General features: G+C 39.4%; 2 protein-coding genes across 3 annotated transcripts in view; both read left to right on the forward strand.

Annotated features, from left to right (window-relative positions):
• Positions 1 to 657: 657 nt before the first annotated feature.
• Positions 658 to 6,286, forward strand: park7 (parkinson protein 7). The gene is made up of 6 exons (XM_020602874.1): positions 658 to 860; positions 1,373 to 1,474; positions 2,290 to 2,349; positions 3,424 to 3,493; positions 5,343 to 5,429; positions 5,765 to 6,286. The coding sequence occupies exons 1-6, from the start codon at positions 771 to 773 to the stop codon at positions 5,923 to 5,925; spliced, it is 570 nt and encodes a 189-aa protein (XP_020458530.1). The 5' UTR covers positions 658 to 770; the 3' UTR covers positions 5,926 to 6,286.
• A 253-nt stretch (positions 6,287 to 6,539) lies between these two features.
• Positions 6,540 to 12,303, forward strand: part of kcnab2a (potassium voltage-gated channel subfamily A regulatory beta subunit 2a) — a 67,227-nt gene continuing 61,463 nt past the window's right edge. For both annotated transcript variants that reach the window (XM_020602325.1, XM_020602492.1), the window contains exon 1: positions 6,540 to 6,653. The gene's annotated coding sequence lies outside the window, so the exon portion shown is untranslated. The remainder of the gene's footprint in view (positions 6,654 to 12,303) is intronic.

Genomic DNA, 12,303 nt, shown 5'->3' on the forward strand with positions numbered 1-12,303 from the left:
GGCCACAATAAGAATCATGTATTCATGCATGTATGCAGCTGATACCACACAGTAAATGTAATTTTACTATCTTATGAGTGTGTCTAATACCACCAGGAGCAGTTAAATATTTTAGACCAAAAGCTAGTTGTAGTCAGTACACTGCACACAGGTGGTGATTCTTTTACAGTGTGCATGGAAAGTCTGGTTTCCAGGGACATCTGCTTTTTTCTCTCAGTGCAAGTGTATTTTCTTTGTATTTGTTTTACTTTTTGTGTCTTTACATGTGTTTTGGCATTGGACTGCAGGGGTAGCAGAGGATGTTGAGCATTCTCTTTGAAGGAGGATAGAAGGGAGCAGTCTGGCAACCAAAACATCCAACAGGAAGTTGTTATCAATGTCAGCAACCAGAAACAGTGCAACATGTTTTATGTCAGTGTAGCAGGTATACAGAGGAGAGACTAATAATGAATGCAAGGTGTATATATATATATATAATGGACATCAGGGAATTACTAACAGGGTGCTAGATTTCTTAAAATGGACAGGGTAAATTGATGGGATATAGGGTAAGGTCCAGTTTGATCCATACTCCACCTTAGTAGATGCATAAGCACCTGAAAGGTAATTTGACAGTTGCACAGAAGGGGCACTAATGCAACAGTCCCTGGATGCCAACGCGCCATAAAGAAGAAGAAGAAGAAGAAGTCTCCCGTTAAAGTGTCATTAAAGAGCTGCACATTGAAGTTGGTGTATTTGCTCCTGGTAGCAGCACAACTGCAAGGCTAAACATGGCAGGAAAGAGAGCATTAGTAATCCTGTCTAAAGGTGCAGAGGAAATGGAAACTGTCATTCCTGTGGACATCATGCGAAGAGCTGGGGTTTGTAACTCGTCTGTAGGCGTAATGACTGGCCGTAACGTTAGCTAAATAATGCGCAGACCAACAGAACCTAGCCTGCTAGCTTGGGTTAAAATTGGCTTCCCCTTCAGTCACTTCAGAACACTGTAATGATTTTAACTTTTTATTGGTCTCGACAGCTTTGTTAAGACATGAACATGATGCAAATAGACGTTGAGCAATAAGTTGGACTTTTAACAACATAGCCTAAATGAACCTGCTAACTTTACTGAGCTAACAGGAGCAGGTAGTTACAATTTGACCGCTTATTGATTAGATTTTTGCTAGAGTAAGTTATAGTTTGTCCTTGGTTAACTGTAGACACACTCAAGGCTTTTAAAGTGAACGCAGACCGAGGCCAAGTATCAAGGTCCAGCAGATCTCCGCCATTTGATGGCGACTTTTATTTTGAAAGCTGCCATATACAGACAGGATGCCATGTCATGCCATTATGCTGATGCTCTGCTTTTTATATTTGCTAAACGAACTTGTAGATTGCAGTGACGGTTGCAGGACTAACGGGCAAAGAGCCAGTCCAGTGCAGCAGAAACGTCGTCATCTGTCCAGATGCTAGCCTGGAGGATGCCAGCAAACAGGTTGGGCTCAGTATCTACACTTGCAAAAGAGTGGGCACCCCTATAATGTTGAGTGTAAATACCCCCCACCCCGAAATTAAAACCAAGCTTTACTTGAAATCATAATGCACTGTTGCTTTAAAAATAAAATAGAAGAAAATGTAGCAGTACTTGTGGCATGTGCACAAGGGTGGGCAACCTACTGAGCCTGTACTTAGTAACTCCACTTTGCCAACTGTAAGGGGTGTAAATCTTTTGCTTTGGGGTTGTGTAGCAGCCAATGGCACAGGCAACACTGCTGTAAATAGCAGCAAATCTGGATTTAAATGTCATGCAGTGAGTCAAGAAAGTGAAACAGAAAAAGGGGCAGTGAGCCAAAGTAGACCTCAAACTCCACTGTGAACTACTTCAAGAAATACAAGCTGAAGGTCTTGGAACAGCTCCCACAGTCCTCAGACTTGAACATCACTGAAAAATCTGTGGGTGGATCTTAAACATGCAATGTATGTGTGCAAGACAGCCCAATAAATCTCAGAAAATGAAGTGGTCTGCAAGAAAGACTGAAAATGTCTAAAGCAAAGCATAAAATCAATAAAAAAATCTAAGTTCTCCAGGAGTGGCTAAAGTTTTGCATGCAGCTGTAACTCCTAACACTGTCATTACATGTTAAAATGGTAGACTAAAGCCAGATTTAAGCACTCTTTTATTTTTTATTGTATATGTATGCATGTCTATGTTTTGTTTGATTGATTTTTTCTAGCAGCCAAATAGTGATGGCAGGTGTTATGCAATGTCAAGCCTTATTATCCTGTATCTGTTAATGGTTTGTCTCCCAGGGCCCTTATGATGTGGTGCTTCTGCCAGGAGGTATGCCAGGGGCCAAGAATCTGGCCGAGGTGAGATGTACTCAAAATGCATCCAAATATACTGTATCAATCATCATGTTTCACTCTGGGAGGGTTTCAAGCTCATGGACCAACTCAACCAGTGATTCTCAGGCTTTCTTTGTTATGATGCCCTCTTGTGGAAGCAAGGAAAAATGTCACCCCCCCCAGAACCCCATGTAAAAATATACATTTATGCAAGCAACTGTAGAAATGACTACAGAGTCAATAAGTAGTCAATTAATAGATTAGCCAATTGACAGAAAATTTTTTGGGTTGTAGACTGTTGCTCATACAAAACAAAGTATTTGAATGAAAAGATTATTATGTGGATCTTCATTTTCTTTTATAGACAAATAATTGATGAATTGGAAAAATACATCAAAACTACAGTAGGTATCAGTTAAATAAAGGTATGGATATAATTAGGATTAAACATATTGTGTGTGTGTGTGTGTATACTGTATGTATATGGATAGTGTTGTTTTTAGTGCCATTGATTATAGTCGCATCCTTTTCTAAAAATACATTTTGAGCTTCTGAATTGTAAATATAAGAAATTTACCCATTTCTGACATATTCTCTCAAGTCAAGTCTAATTTTATTTGTATTGCCCAGTATCACAAATCACAAATGTGCCTCAAGGAGCTTTACAACATATGCATCATACGACACCCTCTGTCTTTAGACCCTCGAAATGGGATAAGGAAAAAGTAGCCCCCAGAAAGAAACCTCTGGAAGAGCAACAGAAGCAGGATCCCTCTTCCAGTGGTGGTATAGAGTAGTGTCTGCTGCTTCTTTGTGTTCTAATGTAGTAAAAGCTACTTGACATAATGCAATTCAATATTTTAAACAAACACATCTGATAGATGAGACTGGGCAGGGATCATGTTTGTTATGAATATTACCGGTACTGTTTTTGTTTAATAAATCTGTGGATTTATTGACACAGTGAAAGGTTATTTTGATGTGTTGAAAACATTTCTGTGTGTACTGAAGATGATAGCATAGTCAGCATTCGCACTGTGTAATCACATGGCCTGCAAATGACTCACAGTGCATTTGGTTTTTTATGCTTTCTTGCAGTCTCCTGCTGTGAAGGAGGTACTGAAGGATCAAGATGGCAGAAAAGGCCTGATTGCAGCCATCTGTGCAGGTACAGTTTGTGAAAACAAAGTCATAATTATACAGCACCAACCACTAATAGTGATGCCTTTCTGTGGGCTAAAATTGTAGTATGACATGACCTCAGTTTTGACCAATATGTACTTGCTTTTAGTCAAATTGACATCAATTACCTGACCTACATAGTGTAGTTTATTCTGATGGTTGCTGTGTAAAATAGCATCTTCAAGTAACTGAGCAATGCTTACACCTCACATTCACTTTCCATATCAAATCAATCCATTCTGACAGTTGACTGATAAGTTAGTAAACTGTGCACTTTACTACAATGTTTCTTGTAAACATTTTTAAATAGAAATTACACTAAAGGCCTGACATCTCATTTTAGACCTATCAGATTAATGTTGTGCCAGTAAATGGGATTTGGATTCGCTCACAATTAGAATTAAAGATCTTAATCAGAGGAAAGGTGCAGTGTTTATATTCACATGGCAATGGATTCAGGGGATTTTCTTATTTTTTAGTAACAAGTTGTGCCCTTAAGAGTTTATCACACACCTTAACTCCATTTAAAAAACATTAACACTGTTAACAAACATGCTTCATTAATTTATGGTCGTTTGCGTCCATGTTTGGCATTTTGAATTGCATTCGGTGACTTCCATTCAAATTCAACTGAACTACTGAACTTGAGCTGAATTCACTCACTCATTGAAATTGAGTTCAAATTCAAACAGACATTTTGAATGATTTGAATTGAAAGGTTCAGGGTTTGATTAGTAACTGTCCCTGGGTGAACTGACTGACATTTTATCTGACAGCCTCAGTATGCAGAGAAGGACACTGCAAGGACATTTTGAATAGAAACAGGGGACCAGTGCAGCAAAGTGAATTGTTGGGTGTCCTAGAAAAGGACTGAAATCCTCACAGGAATACAATGTAATGAAACCTGCCAGCAAGAGGACTAGTTACGAGTCTCTATTTCGTCCCAACATGAAAATGGTCTTGACATGTGTAAAAGGTTTGTTCAGAAGGGACTTTAATGGGGAAAAACTAGAACATATTCAGTGTTAAATTATATCACGATGAGTTATATATTGCATACTTCTCGTTTTGAGCTAATATTTGTTATATGCATGTACAAAAAAAACACAGATACATAATTTTTAGGCTGCATCAGAGAATGAACATAGCCTCACTGTTGGACTTGGTTCTCAGAAGGTCTCTCTCTCCCAGACTGGTGTCCTTTGGGTAGGGACTGTAACAGGAGTAGCTTGGCTTTAACTGGCAGTCTGCTGTTTAGTCAGGGGAAAGTGTAATCTCTAGGCTGAATGGGAAGGCAGCCAAGGAATATAATCAATAACTTTCTATTTATTAACAGTTTTTATATGAGCTCATTGCAGTAGTAGGACATAGACAAAGTTAATGCAGCAGCAGCAGCAGCAGCAGTCAGTGTCTCCAGCCTCTCCTTTTTTCCTCTCCTTTTCAATGTGGTGCAGAGTCTTTGGACAGAGGCTGAAACTGTATACTGCATGTACGTATTCTTAGAAACAATGGTGCAGGACATGACACCATAGGACATAATGCGGTCATCTTGTTGTCATCAGTACTTGTGCCATTCATTTATTATACTTACTGCAATCCCTAATGTCAAATGTAGCAATTTCTGTGTTTTGATTTTCTTTGTATGATTTTCACATTATGTGTACAGCTTGAAGTAATTTGAGGGTCTTTTTTTAAAAAACTTGACTTTGTAGCCTTTTCTAAACTGCATAAAGATGAAATGTGGCCAGATACTATATTATAACAAGATGTTTTTAAGTGTCACTTTCTAAGAGGGAGCTGTTAAATGAACCTTAAACAAATTTGCCCTTCTGCAGGTCCCACTGCTCTACTAGCACATGGCATTGGCTATGGCAGTACAGTCACTACGCATCCTGCCATGAAGGAGAAGATGATGGCTGGAGGTAAAAAAAAAAGTAATTTATTGCAGACAAACTGGATATGGAATAACAGAGGACGTTGTAGTTATTTGTAAAGGGCAGCAGATGGTGCTGTACTAGCTCTTTCTTGCTTATAGAAGATCATGTCACTATGCAACAGGGGAGAGTACACCATTCAGGGTGAAAGTGGATGCAGGAATTTGATAGAACATACTAGAGAACTGGGTCAGTTGACACAGTGATAGATTATCTTTTTAAGTACATGAAGTACATAGTGTGCTCTAATGTGTGGCTCTTGGCCTTCAGCTTGAGCTCTCATATTGTGTTTATCCTTATGGTATTGCTTTGTCTTTTTTTAGATCACTATAAATATTCAGAGGCCCGAGTACAGAAGGATGGACATTACATCACCAGCCGTGGGCCAGGAACCAGTTTCGAGTTTGCCCTGACGATTGTAGAGGAACTTATGGGGGCTGAGGTTGCAGCTCAAGTCAAGGCTCCTCTTATTATGAAAGACTGAGTGTTAACTCACTCCTACAAGCAGCATTGTCCACTATACTAGTCTGGCAACACTGAGACAGCCCATCCAGTGTAGCTGGCATAGAGAGTCAAAGTCACTAGTGAGAAATCATTCTCCCCAAGGGACATGATGTTCCTGTTCTGACAGGTTATTGTCTTTGCTTGTCTTTTTAGTTGGCAGTGAAAGGCATCCTTGTGTCGTTTAGCACTGAGATTGAATTTGGATAGTGACTGCACAGGTATTTGAAATAAAATGAAATAATTTTGTTTCATTGTGTTTTTTTTCCCACCAATTGCTTGTTCATGATTTTGACAGCCTTTATTGTCTCAATTGTCATTAAAACATTCATGTGACGACTCTGTGTGTGTGTGTGTGTGTGTGTGTGTGTGTGTGTGTGTCTCACTCTACCGTATATCAATACTGGAGGTCACTGTGACTCGTGTTTCCCAAGCCTGCAGTAGTGGTTGTCAGCTAAATTTAGGCTGCATAATGTTATGTATTGTGAGCACTACCTAGAACGCGGGAAGCAGAATCCGAATAGATCGGCAGGTTTCCTGGCCAATGAGAAAGCTATACCTGGCTGCAGTTGTATTCTAATCAACCAATGGCAGCGTTCTTGCATGTAGCAGGGCGGGGCTTTGGTGCAGCGCGTGGTAGTTGTGTCAGGGCAACAAAAATCACAGAGGGTTTTCACAGAGTCGAAAAGGAAAGGACGTTTTTCGCCAAAGGTAGAAGACTTTATGTGCTGTGTGGGTTTTTAACATCTTTGTCAATGATAGTGTTCTCCCCAAATGGGTTTACTAGCGTTTAGATATTTTCATTTTTGCTAATTAAGGTTGGCTAAGCAAATTTACGCGACGTTAATCACTGTAACCAGACACTAACGACACCGCACTTGGCACAACATTGTAACGTTACCGTTAGCAAATAACACGACAGAAATATGGAGAAATGGTACAGCATTAAAATACTGTATGTTTGTAACCAGATATGTGTTTCTTAGCTGTGATTAGCTTGCTAAGTGCTGACTGATGATCCTCAAGTTCGCTTCAAGAAATGGCATTACGAATTGACAACGGCGTCTAAAATTGTCCAGAGTAACGTTAGCCTGAGGTGATGTTCACTAGGCTACATATTCGTAGTTCAAGTTTGCGTTCACACACAACCAGTAGTGAATTCAGAGGGACACCGTATTTTAACAGTAAGAGATGGTTATGCAGATGTGACCCGACATGGAGACGTCAGTTCCAGAAGCTCCTTGTCCTTGTAGCAGCAGCCGCAGCCGCAGCCAGGCTGTAGTGTAGCTAATACAGTGCGGCAAAGGCCAGGTTAATTTGTCCATCAGTCCAAGACATCACCGCAACAGCGGGAAAAACGCTGTCAAATAGGTGCAAATGGCAAAATAATAACCTCAAAATCTTGTCTCTTGATCCAAATAAACATGACAACTGGAAATGTCATCATCTCGAGGTTACGTCACGTTGATATCAATAACAGCTGTCATTTAAACTGGTAAATGACTTGTCTTCATAGTGACATGCACAGTTGTCATTAATTTAAGCAAATACCTGAGTAGAGCCTGTCTGCTTAGAACAACATTTTGCAACCATCTCAGAGAGAGAGAGATTATCATTGACCCAAGGCTGTCAAAATTATGCTCATCACTTTCGTTAGAGCACTCTACACAGGAAGAGTTAGAGGTGTTATCTTTCATTTTACATAGACAGGAAATACAAGGCAAGTTCTTTTCTGCTAGGCTGCGTTTTCCATTGCAGGGAAACCGCCTCTTAGTCATTTTTAGCAAAGCATGCAGAACCACAGCCAGCCAGGGGTCATCTGAATATTGTAGGAGGGCAACTCATCTACCTATGTACAACCAAACAATAGTGAGCAAAAAAAAGACTGCAAAGCTCTGTTTCTGTTACAGTGCATCAAGAGAGCATTGTATACTGTTAAAATCTTACCACTTCAACATCATGAGTGTGAACCTGCAAATATGTTCAGGATAGTTGTTTGCCCTATGATGTTCTTTAACATTTGACAAGGGCATGTATGCCTGTCATGTTGAGGAAACATCATTGCATTGTGTGCTTGAGCTAATATGTTTTATTTCTGTGTTTCAAAATGAAGAACTAATCTTTTCCACTCCCTGAAAGACAAATATTATCGCTAAAATTATATCTTGATGACAGTTGTCTAGCACAGTCTCATTACTACTGTGTGTTTCATTTGGATATTTATGGAACGTTAACATTTAGCCTTGTTGCGCATAACACGTTATGAATTATTCTGCTTGAGCGGTCGTACAGTAAAAAGCTTGAGGCTTGACTCCCTATTTCTGGAAGGGGCAGAAGAGGGAGGGCTGGGGGGAGGAGGACAAGGCTGAAGTCACTGTGACTGACTCATTGGTTTAGCTAATGATGCAATTAGAGTGCTGCACTTTGCATCTCCTGATTAGATCCCCTACTTGCGTTGGCCTGGAGACGGTGAGGCTGAATTTGGTTTCCTGAATTGCTCCAGCAGATACATTTCAGGAGGTACTAGGCAATTTGCAAGCAACTGGGTTTTCACCAAACATCACTATTGTCTGTGTCATCATCAATGAATGGATGGATTTGTCCATCTCTGCCGGTTTTCTCAATGTGGAATTTAAATTACAGCTCTTGGTAAATACACAAACTAACAGTGCATGAGAGCTATTCCTAAACTTTGGAATAAATTAAGACTTTTTGTCAAATTAGGCTGTAAACTTTGCAAGATTACTCTCTCAGCATACTCACTTTTAACAATGTGTATTTTAACATAAAGTACTATTTTAGCAATGGCAGACAACATGCTTTAAACTGACCAGTAGGAGTGGGTTTGTTTTTAGCAACCATTTCCCCCGAGGTCATTAATCCAGGGCACTTTGTTTGTCAGAAAATTGATGGCAATTGCTAATGCGAAGTGCACAATTTGTTAGCTCATTTTTAGAAGACAGTATGGTAAGGTTATTGCATAGATACTTGTATCTTGACCATTTTCAGGTGTAAAGGTTTATAAGTAACACTGGACCTGGCTCTCCAGAGTTAAAGTTTTCATCCCGTTGTTAGGTTGTACACACTCTGTCTTGTAATTAGTGTTTCCATAAACAAAAGAGGGCTTCAGGGCTACTTAGAGGCATAACATGTATTGGTATGTAGTGGCCATACACTATATTAGTATTTGCACTGACTTTATTAAAGTAATGGATTATTGCGCAGATGTGACATATACACATTAAAGACTAGCTGCTCCATGTATCTGCACTTTATTTGGTTTGTCCTTTGGTCATGTACAATTGGCAGAAGTAAGCAGGTATGGCAGAAGCTCCTAAGCTAAAACAGGAAGAATATTACCTTGTTTGTTGAATGGAATAACTTTGGTCATCTGTCTTCTGTATTTTAGTAAAGATGAGCAAATACACAGACAAGTGCAGATGTCCTGTGGTGATTTGCTAGCTGTGGGGCAAACGTCAGTGGGCTCTATGGCGCAAGCGTTTCACTCATATATATGCAAGTAAAACTCAGTGTGTTAATGTAAAAAAAGTGTTTGGACAAACTGATGTGACTAACTCTGAATTCTTAGTTAGTGACACTAACTAATTAACAATGCTAGGTTCTGTATATGCAATAAAACCTAGGAGGAAAAAAAGCCAATAAGAGTCATTTATCAACACCTGATAAATGAGCATAAACATGATCATTTAAGCCTTGCCACACAGCCCGCTGTCCACAGCAAGTATGTGTTAACTATAGTGAGATTGTTAGGCTTATAGATAACTGTTTAGATGTGGCTGTGTCATTGTGATCTTATATCCTTTCTGTGCTTCACTTTTGGTCCCATGCACACTTGGCTTCAAGCCGAGTCTCCCGTTGGATGAGCCACATAACTTTTGGTTGGCTCCGTGCACACATGAATGGGATAGAATAAAAATACTCTATGGCTATAGTACTAGACTTTCCAAATGATATTATGTGACACTGTGAAAAATTAACAGCTACTTCCTTTCCAATTATTCTCAATGGGAAAATTTATTTTTGGGCCAATGTACATGACATGATGAATGTAGAAGTTGTAGTAATGCAGTTTGGCTGTTATGCAAAATTTGCTTCACAACCCAGTGCCATTCCTGGGGTCTTTTTTAGTATAATACTTGTGTGGGTAGAAGTGAATCATTTACTGCTTGCAAACCAATGATGGTAAGATGATGTCATGGGGTAGGACTGGATAAGTCTGACTTCTTCCTACTCCATTCAAGCATGTACTAGGTATAAGCAAATTGATATTGGATTATGTGTAAAATTATGTGTGTTGTCATATCAACTGTTTCTACATGCTTGAAAGAATAAATCAAATCAAATCAATGGTGTCACCACAGTATTATGATCATATCATCAAGACTGGAGCTCCTTTGCTGTTATACTTGTGGATTATCATCTAAAAAGTTGTTTTTGATACAGTTTTTCTTCACAAACTACAGCAGTAAAATCATCATAGATTCTGTAACTGATTTGGATGTTGTACTCTTTAGAGTTGCAAGTTATTGGTGATTTCATAAACCGAGGTATGACCATAACTGTGGATTTGGTGAACTGTTACACCCCTAATGTATATGTATCTCAGGGCTGCTGTTGGGTGTGAATTTTGTAGTAGAGTTTATTGCATAGCAGTGGTTTTTAATCAAATGATTTTGTTGATTTTTGCAATGTGTCTAGATGACATGTCTGTGGCATAAGCACTGTACTCTGTGAACGGTGGCGTCTTTAGCAGCAGCATGGCATCACCACCCTGTTTTCTGGTCAGTCTGAGATATCATTTAGTACTGCATCTTTACATTCATCTTCATCCGCCAGGTCAGAAGCTGAATGAGAATCGGGTGGCTTTCTGTGTTATACAAGAAGGTAAATTCCTTTCATTTGCTTTGTTCTGTTTTGGTACTTCCAGTGAGACCATGCAAAAACAGGAATATTAAAAGCCTAATGGCCTTCTATTCAAAAGTACCCAAAGGACTTCAATAAGAGGATGAAAACCAGACACATTGTGCAATTGAAGTTAACGAAATAAAGTGGTTCTGTGTCTGTGCTAGGTGAACCTGAAATACGATCTTGTATATTGTTAGAAGTTGTTATATTGGACATTATGCCACCTACCAGCCACACTTCAATTAAAATGACTGGATTCAGTGAATCTGGACAGATCCCAGATCTGTGCTCATTAAAATTCTGGATGCAAGTTCCTACAGTATATAACCTTGCAAATATCTTGCTGGTCTACAGGTCTTCCTCCCTGTCTTGATTTACCTATTCATTATAATTTGGACAGCTTAGCAAAGTATCTGAAATGGATCAGGCTTTATATACTGTAGCTAGGGGTGTGATGATGCACTTAGCTCACAAGAAGAAGAAGAAGATACACAACATTAGGTTTACGAGAACAAGATGAGACAATATTTTAACACTTTTTAAGAAATCGTTTCTGACTAAATATATGACTGAAAAAATTGTTTAATTTGACACAATGCAGGTGCATTTTGAAATGCTTTAACTAATCATCTTGTAATAAATGTCACCTCAGTTCTACTTTGAGTATGAATTATCAAATGCAGCAAAAGACAACAATATGCAAGTACTGGAAAAGGTTTTGCCACTCGGCTGACTGGCTTCTCTCCTTTATGATTTCACACCAGTCTTTTCAGACCTTATAACTGTGCATGAACTATGCATGAGCTTCTGAATTCTAATTGAAGCTGTGTATGACCTTCTAATTTAACTCCTTTCCACAAATTGAACATAAAAAAGTGGCGGGGGAATCTTCTGTGCTATTTTCATCCTTAACGCACTGCACCAGATGATGACATCATCTGGCAAAGGCGCTGCATTGACCAATCACGTACGGGGGATGATCAGGACATGGGTGTCCACATGAACAGGACTCTTTTATTAGAGATCAGAAACTAGTCAGTGTGAAATGTTATCTTCTCAATTTTGCCACGTTTGTAAACAACCAGGCATGTATAATTTTATGTACTGCATACTGTGCCACATGATTTGTGTTAAATTACTATTTTCTTGGCTGGCTTTGTCAAATATTGTAAGTTCAGCCTGACTGTGCTATTAATGTCTTCAAAAATATAAAGTGCCGCACCTTTTCAGTTCTCCCCTAAGGTATATTCACATTACAGTGGAAAAAGCGAGTGTGTGCTCTGTGCTGGTTGGTGTCGAAATTCGTGTAGAAATTCCTAGGGGCGCTGTACAAAGTGGCGCAGCTATGATGCTAATGTTGCTAGCAGTAGATCATCAATGTTACATTTTAGAAACTCAGACCACCCCCCCCCCCCCCCCACCCCACGCTGCCGCA

Source organism: Monopterus albus, unplaced genomic scaffold, assembly GCF_001952655.1.
Source record: "Monopterus albus unplaced genomic scaffold, M_albus_1.0 scaffold1.1, whole genome shotgun sequence".
In the NCBI taxonomy this organism is placed as follows: Eukaryota; Metazoa; Chordata; class Actinopteri; order Synbranchiformes; family Synbranchidae; genus Monopterus; species Monopterus albus.